Source organism: Gymnoscopelus braueri, assembly GCF_963280865.1.
Source record: "Gymnoscopelus braueri genome assembly, chromosome: 16".
NCBI lineage: Eukaryota > Metazoa > Chordata > Actinopteri > Myctophiformes > Myctophidae > Gymnoscopelus > Gymnoscopelus braueri.
The window spans coordinates 27368184-27385137 of record NC_137616.1 but is presented as its reverse complement, the minus strand read 5'-3'; the positions used below and the strand labels follow the sequence as shown (position 1 = coordinate 27385137).

Below are 16954 nucleotides of genomic sequence, written 5' to 3'. Positions count from 1 at the left end.
GATAGAGGAGGAGAAAGACGGGGACAGCAGTGAGTAGTAGAGGGGAGTGGTCCGAGCCAATGAGGGAGCGTAAACAACGATCTGGTAACACCCTTTAATATGTTCATGAATTGAATACCTAGGACCCCAATTAGTAGGGGGTACTAAGCACAAAAAATGGCCAAATCGTTACGCGGCGGATAAAAGCATGAAATTTGATACAGATGTCCCTTGGGTCATCCTAAAACATCCTAGAAGGGGTGCCCAAAAAAATCTTAAACAGGAAGTGACTTATGGACAAAATTCAAAATGGCCACCTAAACTTTTGACCGTTGACTCAAAAGACACCAAAAGAATCTCCAAAAAGCATAAAATTTGGCACATATGTCCCTTGGGTCATCCTAAGACATCCTAGAAGGGGTGCCCAAAGGAATCTGAAACAGGAAGTGAGTTATTGACTAAATTGAAAATGGCCGCCTAGTGTTGTCGATTGACTCAAAAGACAACTAAAGAATCTCATAAAAGCATACAATTTGGCACACATGTCTTTTTGGTCATCCTAAGACATCCTAGAAGGGGTGCCCAAAGAAATCTTAAGCAGGAACTGAGTTATTGACAAAATTGAAAATGGCCGCCTACAGTGTTATCTATTGACTCAAAAGACAACTAAAGAATCTCATAAAAGCATACAATTTGGCATACATGTCCCTTGGGTCATCCCAAGACATCCCAGAAGGGGTTCCCAAAAAAACTTAAACAGGAAGTGAGTCATTGACAAAATTGAAAATGACCGCCTACAGTGTTGTCGATTGACTCAAAAGACAACTAAAGAATCTCATAATGGCATACATGTCCCTTGGGTCATCCTAAGACATCCTAAAAAGGGTGCCTGAAATTATCTGAAACAGGAAGTGAGTTATTGACTAAATTGAAAATGGCTGTGTACAGTCTTGACAGATGATGCAAAAGACACTCATAAAAAATAATCTCATAAAAGCATGAAATTTGGTACAAATGTCCCTTAGGTGATCTGAATGCATCCTAAGGGGTGCCAAAAAAAGTTTGAATAGTCTCTCAATGGAAAACACTCCTCCCACACGGGCTGCACTGCTACAATATTCTCTACCATCTCCTGACAAATAAATTAAAGTCGCTGATTCGTGGACACCTTTATGGACACTCTTGCCAGAGGCTGCTTAAGTTTGTAGAGAACTCAAGTGTGGCTGCAAAGCTGAGCCCTTCTGTTCGAGAAAGTGTAGATGCCGGGATGCTGGGTTACCTTGCAGAGCATTATGCCAATGTGCTGGTAATTGCGAAATGGCACACATTAATACATGTAGTTACTAAAGACTAATCACAAAAAAACAGTAATGATCAAGAAGAAAATACATGAGAAGATAGAGTGTAAAACAAGCAAGAAGATGTAGAGTGCAAAATAAATAAGATGCAGAGAGTAAAATAAGAATATGCAGAGTAAGATAAGATGCAGAGTAAAATAAATGAGAATATGCAGAGAGTTAGAAAAATAAAGAAGATTCAAAGAGTACAATAAAAAAACTATGCAGAAAGTAAAATAAATAAGCGATGTAGAAATGAAAACAGAAGGTAGACTACAAAATACGGCAAGTTATTCACTGCATAACCTGTCGTATTGAGTCTGCATAATATGCAGACTGCCATGGTCAACTGTTTAAACAGCCATTTAGAATTTCTTCAACATGGTCCCTTCCTAAAAAGTTTAATAAACAAGCAAACAAATAAATAACTCCTTCTAGGATATATTAAGAAGCACTCAATGTACGTACCAAATTATACACTTTTATGACGTCCCCTTATGTTTTCTTTTGTGTCAACTGCTTTTAGGCGGTCACTTCCTGTTTAAAACCTTTTTGGGCACCCCTTGTAGGATGCGTTCAGATCACCCAAGGGACATTTGTACCACATTTCATGCTTTTATGAGATTCTGTAGGTATCTTGCATCATCTTTCAACACTGTAGGCGGCCATTTTCAATTTAGTCAATAACTCACTTCCTGTTTCAGATTATTTTTGGCACCCCTTCTAGGATGTGTTAGGATGACCCAAGGGACATATGTGCCAAATTGTATACTTTTTGGAGATTCTATAGGCTTTTTGAGTCAATCGCCAACACTGTAGGCGGCCATTTTCAATTTAGTCAATAACTCACTTCCTGTTGAAGACTTTTTTGGGCACCCCTTCTAGGATGTCTTAGGATGACCCAAGGGACATGTGTGACACATTTTATACTTTTTGGAGATTCTTTAGTTGTCTTTTGAGTCAATCGACAACACTAGGCGGCCATTTTCAATTTGGTCAATAACTCACTTCCTGTTTCAGATTTTTTTGGGCTCCCCTTCTAGGATGTCTTAGGATGACCCAAAGGACATGTGTGCCACATTTTATGCTTTTTGGAGATTATTTTGGTGTCTTTTGAGTCAACGGTCAACAGTTTAGGTGGCCATTTTGGATTTTGTCCATAACTCACTTCCTGTTTAAGATTTTTTTGGGCACCCCTTCTAGGATGTTTTAGGATGACCCAAGGGACATCTGTATCAAATTTCATGCTTTTATCCGCCGCGTAACGATTTTTCACTTAGTACCCCCTACTAATGGAAACAAAACCACAAGGACTTTTTTGGTGTTATCCTTTTAGACAAAGTGTTTGACTGCACTCGTGCTGTTTTACATTTCTGTCTAATGTAATATTCAATCAATCAATCAATCAATCAATCAGGCATAGCTTCATCATTGTTCAATAAAAAAAATCCTAAAAACTAGAAAAGGCCTGGTGGAGACTTTTTTTTTTTACATAAGATAAGTTTGTGATATTAGCATTTTTTTAAAAACGTTTTTGCTGTATTGAAAATGTACTTATCAATGACACTACTGTATCGTATCGAACCGCATCATACATTTAGTTAATTCTTACACCCTAGATAGATAGGTATTGATGTATTTGCCATGTGAATCTTCTACCAAAGCTACTTTGTGTAATTTAATCCTCTATATTCCATTGTAGATACTACAACATGAGCTTGTTGTTGTGATTGTTGCTCTGGCCTTATCTCGGCAGTGGGCCAAGCATGCCATCGGCCCATATTTATTCTCGCTGTTCCTTCCTTTTACAGACACATTCATTCTACTGATTTAAGCCATCACAGAACTATTCTTTAGATTCGGCTCTGCAGTTTTCCTCCCTGTTTATCCCCTAATGGATCCGCCACCCAAGATGGATCCTTTCCTGTTTTTTCCTCCCTCTATACTGTAAGATGAAATGAAATGAAATAAAACATTTAAGAGAAAAATCATCCCTGGGGTGAAAACCACAGTTTATGGAAAATCATTCCCAAGGTGAAGACCACAGTTTATAGAAAATCATTCCTGGGGTGAAAGACCACAGTTTATGGGCCAAATAAACCTCTGACTTCACAAGGGGGCCCAGTGATGTTAGGACATGATCAGGACAGCTTGCCTGGAAGAGCTGTTCCAAAATGATACACTGTGTCTTGTCAACCATGCTCACATTCTAACCATTCACAAATAATGTGTAGGACTTTGTTAAATATTCATAAAAGGGTATTTAGTATAATGAAAGACATCTTTTAAAGAAAGTCTAGACTGTTATTGTGAAATGTTCTTGGTAATTCTCATTTACTGGAATCCTGTGAGATGATGAAAGTGTCAGTATTTGATATTATGAAATGAATAATAGCTGCCTTAGTCTGAATACATAGTTATCATTCATATCAAGGCCTGTACTTTGTTGCTCAATGCTCTCAGACCTTTCAATCGGCACTAATCAAATTAGGCAAGGAGAGTGAAGACTCATTCATTAAGTATTATTAATATAATATTAATATCTTCGTAGCAGTGTAATTTGGAGGGCGAAGCAAACATCAGTGATCTAGGCCTTATAATATCTTTTTTTTTGGCTCAGCCTCATCACATAACATTATGCACACACCTGTATATGATGCTAATGTCTCTAAAAGAACATGCACACACCTGATCACATGCCCTATCTGTATACAGTACATATATTTTTTTGTTTTATTTAACCTGTTTCTATCCGTTTTCCTTATGCTCGCCTCTCACTCTTCCTCTATCCTCTCTTTTCTCACGGAATACTACAACATGATGGCACACGCACAAAAAAAAATAGTTTCACCCACTTCTTTACACCTGTAAACCTGTGATGTGACAAATACACACTTGATTCTGATTCAGTTTTACATTCAAACTGCACAACATATTATGAACACTAGGGGCATCGATAGACAAGTGGTTAATCTATGTACCTCATGTACCTTGCCTGACAGCAAGTCCGGGATTCGATTCCTGAGCCCGACAGACCCTTGCTGTATGCCATTCCCTGACTCCGTTTCCTGTCTCTACGTTGCAACTATCAATAAAGGCAGAAAATAAAATAAATTATGAACACATTCTTGTGATTACATTCATGCAAATGCCCCTCATTTATTTTAGCGACCACAACCAATTGGGATTGTAGACAAAGGCATACCTGTTAAGAATCAGAATCATGTACAGTAAAGCAACTACATGACTGCATACAGTATCACTATGTCTTTACTTGACAATGTGACAATTCACAGTACCACACTATATGCAGATTTGCCTTTCAACATACAGCATTCATTATTCTATAGCTTTGTACAGAGGAAAATAGTCCCCAACTTTTGCCTCAGTTCCTGCAACTGTTTGGCTACAGGCTGTTTTCAGCAGCCTAATTAGCCAGGCACTGAACACACAGTCTGACTTGACAGGCAGTGCTCGTTGAACTTTCCTCAGCTTCCGGTCTCCCGTCTGCGAGATGGATGGCATGTTCAATTTGAAATAAGAGACACACAGAAAAATATAATAATAGTCCAGAGAGGAAGTATACGTGCAAATAAGTCATTGACGTTCGGGAAATTGAATGCCAAGCACTAAAACTTCCAACAAGTAATTTTCCCAAGACTGCAGAACGAGAAATGTGCTTCTTTTGTCCTCCAAGGCACATGTTTTGGCTTTTCAAACATTTGCCATTCATCTTCCATGGGCTTCTACTGTATTAGCTTGGTAGGGTGTGCACCTGACACTCATTCCATTCATCATGGAAGTGAGCCTTCTCACTTCTCAAAAGCCTTCTCGCCTACATAGACACCTCCAACAACTCTCTCTGTCTCGTCCACAGTAAATTATTAAACGTATGATTTACATTTACTGCTCACATTCACTCGGTTCCAGGTTAATTTATCTAATCTATTCTGAGCCCAGGCATATCATTTAAATTGCCTCAGTATGTGCTTATGAAAAAACATGGTGATCTGCACACAGTTTTTCCCTATCACAAACTGACTTCCAGGTTAATCTGTCCATTATATTCATGGCCCACAAAGGCATATCACTTGCAATGTCTCAGTATGTGCTTATGAAAAACATGGTGATCTAGACACTATCACACTGACCTCCAGTCATGCAGGGAGCTACCAACTCTGTAAAAGAGTAATACATGTTTAGTTGAATGCAGATAGTCTTTTCACCAAAATGCACTGGTCATGCATGTAGTGAACAATTCAGACAAGGTTACAGCTGCATTGTGTGATATGATATATACTGATAAATAATGGGGATTATGATAAACCACTGCATAACTGCTAGTCACTGTGTAAAACAAAAAGAAAAAGGTTACATTTAAAATGATGAATAGTGGCAGAAGTGTGCGGGGTCATATTGTATATTCACTGAAGGGGTGCTAGAGGAAAGGCCATATAGGGTCACCAAAATCAAGTAGGGCTCATCCTGTCATATGTCTATTGTGGGTGCTAGAGAGGCTCAAATAGTTAGGGTTCATATTCACCATGTGGATGCAACAAGTTTCATTGCAACTTGCAATGAGTGAACAGAAAATGGCATGGCTATCTAGCCAGCAGTTTTTGAGATAATGTTCTTTGGAACCAAAATGTTGGACGGATGGAAGGACCATCGCTAGCGGCGATAAATAGTCACACAGTGCCACTTTAAAATGAATCATATTGTGCCCTGCTTGTGTTAAAAAAGTTACCACCTGTTATTAAATAGTGAACCGAGAGGATTGGAGACTACCGTCATGTAAGAAAACCTACGCTGCCTCAGAGTTATGGAGACAAAATGGCAGCAACAGCTCATTTTGTTGAAAGAGGGGTGAGTGTGGTTTACCTCATGCATTTCAGGTGCACAATGATATGAGGAGGAGTTAAGAGCAATGTCACAGGTGCTGGAAGTAAAGGCTCCAGACGTCCCAGGAGGGATGACAGGTTAATAAACCTGTTGTCAAATAAGATGGCAGTGCCTCCGTGGAGGGAAAACTCACATTTACATGTTTAGTTTAGTCAGTTTGTCATATGCCAAAACATTTTTTTGTTTTAACTGACCTGTATTTTCTCCCCCACACAGCAGCAATGGCACAAACGCACTCAAAGAAAGGGTATAACAGTGTATTTTTAGCCCTGTTAGTGGCAGGCCTCTAAGGATGACTGTGTCAAACTGTCTGTCAGCCAGTTGGTCTGTTCGTCCATTCACCACTTCCCCAACATAATGTTTCTCAAAAGCTACAGGCCGGTTGCCATGGAATGTTCTCTGCAGCTTTGTGAAACCTGCTGAGTGCATTCAAGCTTCCTGAAAGGTGCAATCTTAACGATTCAAGTGAACCCTACTGATTTTGGTGATCCCATGGCTTTTCGTATAGCACTACAACTGAGACAATTTCCAATTGGGTGTAAGCAACAGCACAGACTGTCACTAATGACAATGGTAATATGTTGCAAATATCTGTCAATTGTCTGTCACAATGCTTTAGTACTGTATAGTCTAGTATGTGGGAAGAGTAGACGGTTGTCTTGTTCTTTTAGTACCCGACAATACATTTTTCAAACTTGTAGAAATCCCTGCAAAGTGTTCACATCGCATCACTGGAATCATAAAATGACAGTGCTGTACCAAATCCTATGTTGCGAGTGAGTATAACGCTCATATAAATAATCACAAAGAGCATGTAAACAACAATAACTACAGCATAACCTTGTGCTTGTCAACCTCTCTAGGGACCTTCCATGTGTGCATATTCCTGGTTCCTGGACACTAGCTGTCAATCATTTCTGTTCACAAGGGCCTCACTGAAGTTGTGTTAGAGTTAGAGTTTCCTTAGAATAACAGTTTATAAATGTGTTGCATCAGTACGAAAGCCTTAATCAAATAATCAAATGAGCTGTGTCTCACATCCTCCTTCGGGACAATTTGCATCAGTTATCTAATATGAGGAGGGATGTCATGTTTTATTGTATAGTGAAGTATATTTGAATATGACTTCAGTCTCCTCCAATGAGGAACAGAAGTATAAAAAAGAGGCACGTCCACTGTAGCGATTGTGACAGTGAACAGTCTGTTAGGTTGGCAGATAGTCTGGTTTCATTTCACCTTAATTTGAGCTAAGGACGCGAGTGAGTGCACGGAATTGGACAACTTTGGCATCATATTTAAAACTGGGTATGTTGTGTAGATAATATTCATAATATATTTAATCATACTGAAGGAACAATTTGTTTTTCCTTTGCAGTGTGTGTGCGTGCATGCATGCGTGATAAAGGGTATCAACAGTTGTGGTGTGTGATGAGTGGTGAAGGGTATTACAAATTAAACAGCCTGTTTGAACAAGTCTTTTTGCCAAAAAACGCACAGTAGCGACATATTTAATTATTGGACAAGAAGTGGCAAGTCACATTGACTATTTCTTCATGGTAGTCCAAATGGTGGTATATAAATACCTATCTCTGTTGATCACAATGATTTGAAAGCATTTAATCCCTGCAAAGTGTTCACATTCTTGAATTAAAACATAGGTAGGCTTCTTTACTGATGTGCTGGATTTGACCGCTGTCAAATCGAACCAATAACATTTAGAATAAACCTTTCAAAGGTGTTTGTAATGTAATTAGAATAGTTAAATACAGTAGTTAAGATGTTACACGATCAATTATTAATCAAACATGATTTATTTTATAGGTTATATCAACAATGTGGAATTCAGGTGGCTATATCGAATTCAAAGTCTCTTAAAAGTTCTATGTTTTATTGCAGACTGTAATTCCACTTAACCATCATGCCTGAGTATAAGCTAGCAGTAACGACAGCAGACGTGGCATTTGCCGGAACATATGACCATATATATGTCACATTGTTCGGAACTGGAGGGGAGAGCAAACGCACAGAACTGGACAATGTTGAATCAGGAGAGGTACAGTATATTGAAACCAAGTGTGGCAGGTAATAATATTACTACATTTTGAATACATATTTAAAGCTGCAATCTGTAAGTATTACCCCGGATTCTAACCCCAGTCTCCTGCGTGGGAGCCAAAACCTCTACCACTCTTATAAGATGCAACCCCCACTTGGCCAGAGGAGATATTGCGCGTACCGCTTATAAGCTTCCGGCAGTACTACTTCATAACCAGTAGGTGTCGTACCCGATACCAGGGTCTAAATATGTCAAGACCACTACTGCAGATGTGCAAATTACGTATGTAGTATCACTGTACCATATAGGTGAGTTAAAATAACGTTTTACTCATTAAAAAAAAAAATCTGGATTGCAGCTTTAATAGTTTTCAAAGAATAATTTTGTTTTTTGTTTTTGTATCTGAATAAAAGACAGAAAGAGAGAGTGAGTGAGTGAGTGAGTGAGTGAGTGAGTGAGTGAGTGAGTGAGTGAGTGTTTGTGTGTGTGAATATACATTACAATGAAAGATCTGTTTCCAAATACATTGGAACCTGTTTATGCATATCTTCCTACATATCGCCAACAGACAGTCCACTACACTGTGAAATCATCCTCGGCTCTGGGCCAAATTCTTCTCGTCAAGATTGAAAAAGAGCCCTTTTTACTGAACCCAGAAAACGAATGGTTCTGCTCCAAGGTAGTGGTGACAACTCCAGAGAACGACGTGATCCTCTTCCCCTGTCACCGCTGGGTGTCCAGGGGGGACCCGGTAGAGCTGAGAGGAGGAAGAGGTATGGTCCAAATGGAAATAAGGTTGCTTAGTTATCGTGTGTGTATGTGTGTGTGTGTGTGTGTGTGTGTGTGTGTGTGTGTGTGTGTGTGTGTGTGTGTGTGTGTGTGTGTGTGTGTGTGTGTGTGTGTGTGTGTGTGTGTGTGTGTGTGTGTGTGTGTGTCTACTGTCTATCTTTCCACAATGAATCTGGCAAAACTACTAGGCTGATCAGCATCATGTTTCTTGCGCACGCTGACAGCAGGTCAAGGATCTTAATCCTTAAATATCCTTCAAATTGGTCAATGATAACTATAGGCCTATGTCAATCACAGAGCAATCAATCCTCATCATATGGGATACACGTCCCGCAAGGCTATGGTGTGGCACTAGCCAAACGGGCAACTCACTTCAAAGGCTATAGGCACGTTCGACTCAAAGAGCTTACGGTCAAACCGGGTGCAGAATGATTCTTGATAACACAAACAACAAAGGAACCATCTGCACTCACAAACAAAGTTTTAAATGTCTTTAATGTGCCACAGCAGCAATCACAAACGTATACGTTTTGACCTATTGGCCTTTGTCAGCTGACTGACCCTTTGTTGTACAACTAGCCAATCGATTGTGCCTGTCTGTCCAGCTTATGGGATCTATACTACTAAGTAGCCAACTACAACGCTCCTGTCCCTCCAGCGTATGGGATACCGGTGGCTAGCCAATTGCAGACATGCACAGTACACATTAAACGAAAATTGTGCTAAATAGTAAATAGGACTAAAAGTTATTTGGCACATAGTCATAGGGGAACCTCTTTTGGTGCTATAGCGACTATCTTAAAGGCGCTATACTGTATATCTTTGTTAAATGGTAATATACAGAACCATTAGAGGTGCCTAAACTAAGCTGAAGAACCAGTAAAGAACCTATAAATAACCACACAGGGGCTTACAGGTTCTTTGTACCGAAAAGAACACCATATAGCACCATATAGCAGCTCAGCCACCCAAAAGAACGTTTTACGATGTATAACTGGTAATCACATGCCGCACTACACAATGGGTATACGTACACATTTCACTGCATATACAGGTACATCGCTATTATTATTAGGGTATACTGGTGGAGATTTCTGTTCTACTGAGCGCACCTTTCTAGTTAAGCATTCCTTTGGTGTTTTTGATTGATTGTGTTCTTTATGCCATTTTTAGCCACAAAGGTTTTTGAGGATGACCATCCCCGGCTTATTGACCTGCGGAAAAAAGAGTTATTACGTCGCCAAGCCATGTACCAGTGAGTTTTTTGTGTGTGTGCTCACCACAGATCAAAGCTGCTGTTTTAAACCTTATACTTTGTTGTACAACAGTGTCGCCATAAATGTTCTCAGCAAGTGAAAGGGTCATACAACACAGTATGAATTAGGTTGTAGTGTCAGAAGTCTCTTTTAGACCAAGCACTAGATTTTACATGCTGTCATTTCTCTGTCTACAGGTGGAAGACATATGCTGAAGGGCTGCCATGCATCAGCAATTTCAAGGACAACTCTGAGCTCCCGGCTGAGATCCGCTTCTCCTTCAAATATAGATCAGAACGTTTTATTTCCAAACAAACAACGTGAGTCAATAACCCCTTTCCCAATTCCACTGGAAGCAGGAAATCCACTGACAATGTTCCATATTGGCATAATGTGGGGACAGTAGCCGGTGTCAATTTCCATAAATTCCGTATTCCATTAATTTCCCCACTCTTGACCGAATACTATTTATATGACACTTCACCCACAGCTGAAGTGGGAATGAAAGTGCCAGATTTCTGTAACACATGAAAAAAAGCTCTTCATAAGAACAATGTTGGTGTAACTAAAAGATTTTTTTCACTGTGTTGCTCGAAGGGGGCTGTGCGTCTGTTTGCATGTCTTTCCACGGCTATCTGGCGAACCGCTTGACCGATCAGTGCCACATTTCTTAATGTGCACACTGCTAGTAGGCCAGGCGTATAAATCCCTGATTTTTTTCCCCCATATAATAATTTCCTTTCTTTGTGAATATTGTTCACACACCCATTTTGGTATTTTGTTATATTAAAGTACCTTGTAACTTTGCTAGAAACGTGCCATACAAATAAAGCTTATTATTGATTATAAAGTAGATATAATTCATATCTGAGTAAAACAAATGACCTCGTTCCGGTCATCATCTGTATGACAATATAGAGATAACTATACAGAGTCAGAAACGTGCATCTTTTTGTTCATTTTCAGTAATGCCGAACTCGCACTGAAGGGCCTCAAAGACTCTACTGATCAGTGGAAAGACCTTGAGGCCATGAAAAAGGTCTTCTGGTTTAACAAGACACCCATCTCTGGTACGAATGGCCTGCAGGTTTGCTGTCAAGCCTTTACTGCATCATTCTCTTAAAATAGTAAAATAAAAAAACTATTCCCACATGCATTTACAGTGCAACAAATCTGCTTTTGCTTAATACTGTAGTTGACCTTGGTCAGAATGACATACTTTCACCACTTCATTAGAGACATTAAAAATAAAATGTACCTTCCAGAGTATGTCTCCGAGCACTGGATGGAAGATGAATTTTATGGATACCAGTTTCTGAACGCAACCAATCCAAATGTGATCTGCCGCTGTTCCAAACTTCCCTCGAACTTTCCGGTCACTGAGGAGATGGTGAAGCCCTTCTTTGAGGATGGCAGCTCTCTGCAGATGGAGATGATGGTATTGAAGTGTACCTTAGGATGTATTATAATTTCAATATTATGGCACAAGTGAAAGGTGGCTTAAGTGGTTAAACATTTGATTTGGTATTAGTAAATTAAAAAACATGTGTTTTATAGTGATAACACATGTTATAATTAAAGGCTATTTTTACACAGATATGAATATGGGTGTGCTTTTGGTTTTTAACTTGCCCTTTGGTGAGCCTTGGGCACAAAATGTTTGAAAACCAGTCCGGTAAGCCACCTCTTTCTCCGACACAGAAAGGCAACATATTCATCTGTGACTACAAGAAGATGGATGGATTGCCCACCAGGGAGGACAAAGGTGAACCATTGCCTCTGACTCCTGGTTTTTGCTTGTTCTACATGAACTCTGAGAAGAAACTGATGCCCATTGCAATTCAGGTATTTATTGCTGATGCAGTGAATCACTGCCTGCATTCCTACTGTAAAGAGTCAAAGTCACTGGACAAGTTATTTGACACATAAACTATCAATATACTTTGGTGAAAAAAAGTGTGCAAAATTCCAATGACATATTGTATTAAAAATGTATAATAATATGTCTTTTTTGACATCCCAAGCTGAATCAGCAACCTTCAGAGCAAAATGCAATTTATCTGCGTAGTGACCCAGAGACCGACTGGCTGCTAGCCAAAATGTTTCTGAAAAATGCAGATACCCTCCTAAATCAGACTGTCTATCACCTTCTGAATACTCATTTGCTGGCAGAGGTCTTTGCAATTGCCATTCTACGATGCCTTCCGGGTATTCATCCCATCTACAAGGTATGATCATGTGGAAAGATTGTGCAGCTATTTGATCTGTTTGTCTCCGGTCCCGTTTTTATGGCCTGAACTGGGCATTTTATTTCCGCTTCAAAGTCAAACCTCTCAGACCATAAATCTTTGTAGCACAAACTGGCTGTGCTGTTTTCCTACAGTTTTTAAAGCCCTATGGAGTTTATTTCATAAAGTTATAACATGTCTAGGGCTGAATCTATGTCTGTATATGAAGGTTTTGTGAATAAGATCAGACCATAAGGTGACAAAAAACATTGCTATACTGTAGCTTAATTATCAACCCTCTGATTATAAAGAAAAACATCACATGGATGCAACTTTTTTTGCCTTGAATGTTTGACATTAATATTCTTCTTTCTATTAATATATTCATAATTATTTTTATGTCCAGTTGCTGATGCCTCACTTCCGCTACACCCTCCAGCAAAAATTTCTAGATCGTGAGCAACTTGGGCCAGGAGGAATTCTGGCTGAAGTATGAATTTCACATGGATAGAAATATTCACGTACACTGAAAATACATTCACAAACATTAAAACTTGAATGACTTATTTTGAAAATCATTGTTGATGTTTTAGTTCGGGATACTAGCATACATGCTGTCTTTCTGTAGAGTACACTAGCAACAGAGGGGATAACAGAGCTGATGAGAAAGGCTCACTCTGAAACGACCTACAGCTTTCTGTGTCTGCCAGAGAACATCACAGCACGAGGACTGGAGTCTATCCCTAACTTCTACTACAGAGATGATGGACTCAAGCTGTGGGATATCATCACTAGGTGAACATAATACAATTTGCTGTTATGACATAACTTACTCTCACATACATACTCTCTTTCCTCCCTCCCTCCCACACACACACACACACACACACACACACACACACACACACACACACACACACACACACACACACACACACACACACACACACACACACACACACACACACACACACACACACACACACACACACACCAGAGTTTTTAGTACTATTAAACACCAGGTTATTGTTGTAAATAAATAGCATAGTCTCTCTAGAGGTGGTTGTCAAACTTTGTCATTTCAGGGACCCCCAGTTTGATATGCATATTAGGCCACGGCCCCCATCCATCTGTAAGTGTAAAAATTGAATCAAATGGACCCATAAGGCGCCATCTGGTTCCATTTGTAGACTCCCTGAGTTATAGTCCTGTGTTTACGGTCCATTTGGTTCCTAATTACCAATACTTTAGCAGAAGACTCCCCGGAAACCCTCAACCCCCAAGGACCCCTGGGGGTCCCTGGAACCCACTCTGGGAACCACTGCTCTAGAGAAAGAGAGTGGATAGATATGCAAATAAATATAAAAAAATAAATAACATAACACAACATTTTGCACAACTAACTTTTTAGACATCAATATCTTCTGTGTTTCCTCTCCAGCTTTGTGAGGGCCATAGTGCAGTACTATTACCCCTCAGACAGTGATGTGTGTAAGGACACTGAGCTCCAGGCCTGGGTCAGTGACATATTCACCTATGGCTTCTTAGGAAACAAGAGCTCAGGTAATGCAACGTATGTCCTTCTAGCATAGTGTTGGGTTAACAGCAAACATGTGAATGAATATTTAACATGACTGGACATTGACAAAAGCGTATACCATATCAAAATGCCTGCTGGACGGTGACCCAAACAAAACAGGGATTCCTGCTACCTTCCTTGTTGTGGAGGAGGTCATCAAGTTCATCACCATGGTGATCTTCACGGTGTCAGCTCAGCATGCTGCAGTCCATGGTGGGCAGGTGAGATGAAGGGATAGTCAACGCTTCCCTGACTGTTGAAACACACACAGATGTATCTTTGTAAAGCAGCCAGACGCAGACCTGATAGACTAAGGCTTATTTTTAGATGTTGCAGCAAGTACACGTGTCTCTCTGTTTTAGTTTGACTACAACAGCTGGATGCCCAACAACCCTCTCATGCTGCTCAAAGCTCCTCCAACCACTAAGGGGAACTCTACCATGGAGACCATTTTGGAGACGTTGCCAAACAAGAGGATCACCACTAGGTGTATGGCAACCGCATGGATGCTGAGCCAGAGATTTGACTTTGTACGTCCAATATCGCATGAAAGAACACACGCCGCTGACCCCACTACGTTTCACAATAATAATTGCCTTCCTCAGGTTCCTCTGGGTTCATACACGGATGAATGCTTAGACGAGGAAGCGCCCAAGCAGATGATCAAGAGTTTCCAAGAAGAGCTGTCCCGTCTCAGCGACTCTATCGCAAAGAGGAATTCTGAGCTCCTCGTGCCCTACAACTACTTAAACCCAGCTGAAATAGAAAACAGTACATGCATTTAAGTAGGCCTCTGAGCGTGGTGTAACATGGGTTACGTTACATAGGCTAATTATGTTTGTTTCTTATTACTCTCCTCCTGTGAGAACAGAAATTAATTCACGTTTATTTCATTGTAGATCCACTACAGTACATAATGATATCAGAGCTAGCTCTACTGATTACATGCATGGTGTTTATGATATATGGTATTTCTCTTCAAATTATGTTAAGAATTCCTGCATAACAATTTACCACAGTATGGTGTGACAACTGTATTACTGCCACAGTAAATATCAAACAAGTGATAATGTCTTTTTGGAATTTTAACAAACTATACACTCGGGTATTTATAATTGTAATATTGTGTTTCGTTTGCTTGATGTTTTGTGTAAAGCACATTGAATTGCCTTGCTGTTGAAATGTGCTATACAAATAAAATTGCCTTGCCTTGCCTATTAAAATACTGTCCTTAGCCCACATAACTATTAACTCTCAAGGGTTGAAATTAAATTAAAAATTCTCTTCCCGGGGACCTTGCTCTTTCTTTTCCTTTGCCTACCGAATCCAATGCTGATGAGGGATGACAGAAAAACATTGGAAATCCCAGATCACCCGTAGCTAGTGAGCTCCTCCTTCCCCCTTGCGAGTCTCCTTTGTGACTAATATGCTGTGGCTGACAAGATGCTGTGGCTCAGGTGTAGTGCCACCACCAACTGGCTACTTGGCAGGGTAACAGAGTGGAACTGACCGTGGTGCTGGCTGCCCTCCATGCATGCCGGCTGAGGTCAGTCCATCAGATAGGCCAGAGCTGGACAGCCCCTCTATCCACAGAGAGGGAATTACACTTTGTTCTCCGGGCATCACAAATACTGTGGTTTTTGTACTCACATTCTGCAAGAAATATTCCATAGATGTCTAAAGGGGAGGTGATTCTGATCCCATACAATGACTTTGTATATCACAGTGAGTGCCAGGTGACATCCATCCACGAATACTGTATAACTGCAATGGATCATGTAAATGTACTTGAAATTTGCAGTTATTATTGGACTTGTTCCTTCCATGAGATTATAGATGCCGTACATAATACAGCTTTGGCAGATAATAAGTATAATTCAGAAATGCCATCCCACAAACACAAACACAGCAGAGTATTTGATTGGCTAGACGCTAGAACATAGATTTAAAAAAATAGATAGATCATAAGCACCATACCTCAGTGTTCACAGCCGTCACACCCGGTGACACTTATTTCTATGGATACCGTCCATAACCAACACAGCTTCATATTGAACAAGCGCCTTAACTAACGTCCATAAGTATATCATGCACAGTATACATCTGCTGCTATGCTAACGCACCTTTATATCTTATCTCAGGTGCCATGTGTAAATATGTAGATAACCTGTTTTGTTTTTTTTGTTCTCTTGTTTGATCTCCTTTCCCCCTTGCCGCCCCCCCCCCCCCTCTTCTTCTTCCCTTTCTTTTTTTCTATGGAAATAACGATACAATAGGAACTATGCACGAAAACGAATTTCCCCCACTTTTTTACATCTGTCAAGCACTTCACAGAGCCATATGAATATGAATATTGACTATTGTGTCTTGTCCGAGGTTTATTCAGAATATACTTTTCTTGGTATGCAAGGCTTTTAAAAGGTCTTATTCATGGCAGCCATGTTGGCATAAATACAGCAGTTGTGCGAGGGTACGGTCACACATACCTTGGTGAGGGAGTAGCCAATGCATGCCAAGGTGTCAGATGCGTGAACAACCCATGCTGTCTTGTGGATTGTTGTGAGCACTGGCAAAGCAGATTTTCGGGAGTGTAGTTCGTTTGACTTATGTTGGAATGGTCGACTGACTGAAAGGATACTACAAGCTTAATGCCTGCCAAGTGGGGTCAACGACATGCGTCTTTGGTCTTTCCTATTGGTTGATGCCTGGTTGAAGTTCACTAATGTTGAACTCCATGCTTCTGATGTGTTGAAAGCAACATCAACACGCCGCAACCGGTAGCTCCATCTTTTTGTTCCCATAGAATACTGTATGTGTGACCATGCCCT

General features: G+C 40.2%; 1 protein-coding gene across 1 annotated transcript; it reads left to right on the top strand.

The window, feature by feature from the left end:
- The first annotated feature begins 7426 nt into the window (after nt 1-7426).
- On the top strand, nt 7427-15211 carry LOC308103103 (hydroperoxide isomerase ALOXE3-like). The gene is made up of 15 exons (XM_080452956.1): nt 7427-7523; nt 8115-8271; nt 8843-9047; nt 10237-10318; nt 10517-10639; nt 11286-11389; nt 11585-11757; nt 12021-12164; nt 12344-12547; nt 12954-13037; nt 13176-13342; nt 13989-14110; nt 14247-14347; nt 14489-14656; nt 14732-15211. The coding sequence occupies exons 2-15, from the start codon at nt 8137-8139 to the stop codon at nt 14909-14911; spliced, it is 1992 nt and encodes a 663-aa protein (XP_080309082.1). The 5' UTR covers nt 7427-7523; nt 8115-8136; the 3' UTR covers nt 14912-15211.
- The last annotated feature ends 1743 nt before the right edge of the window (nt 15212-16954 follow it).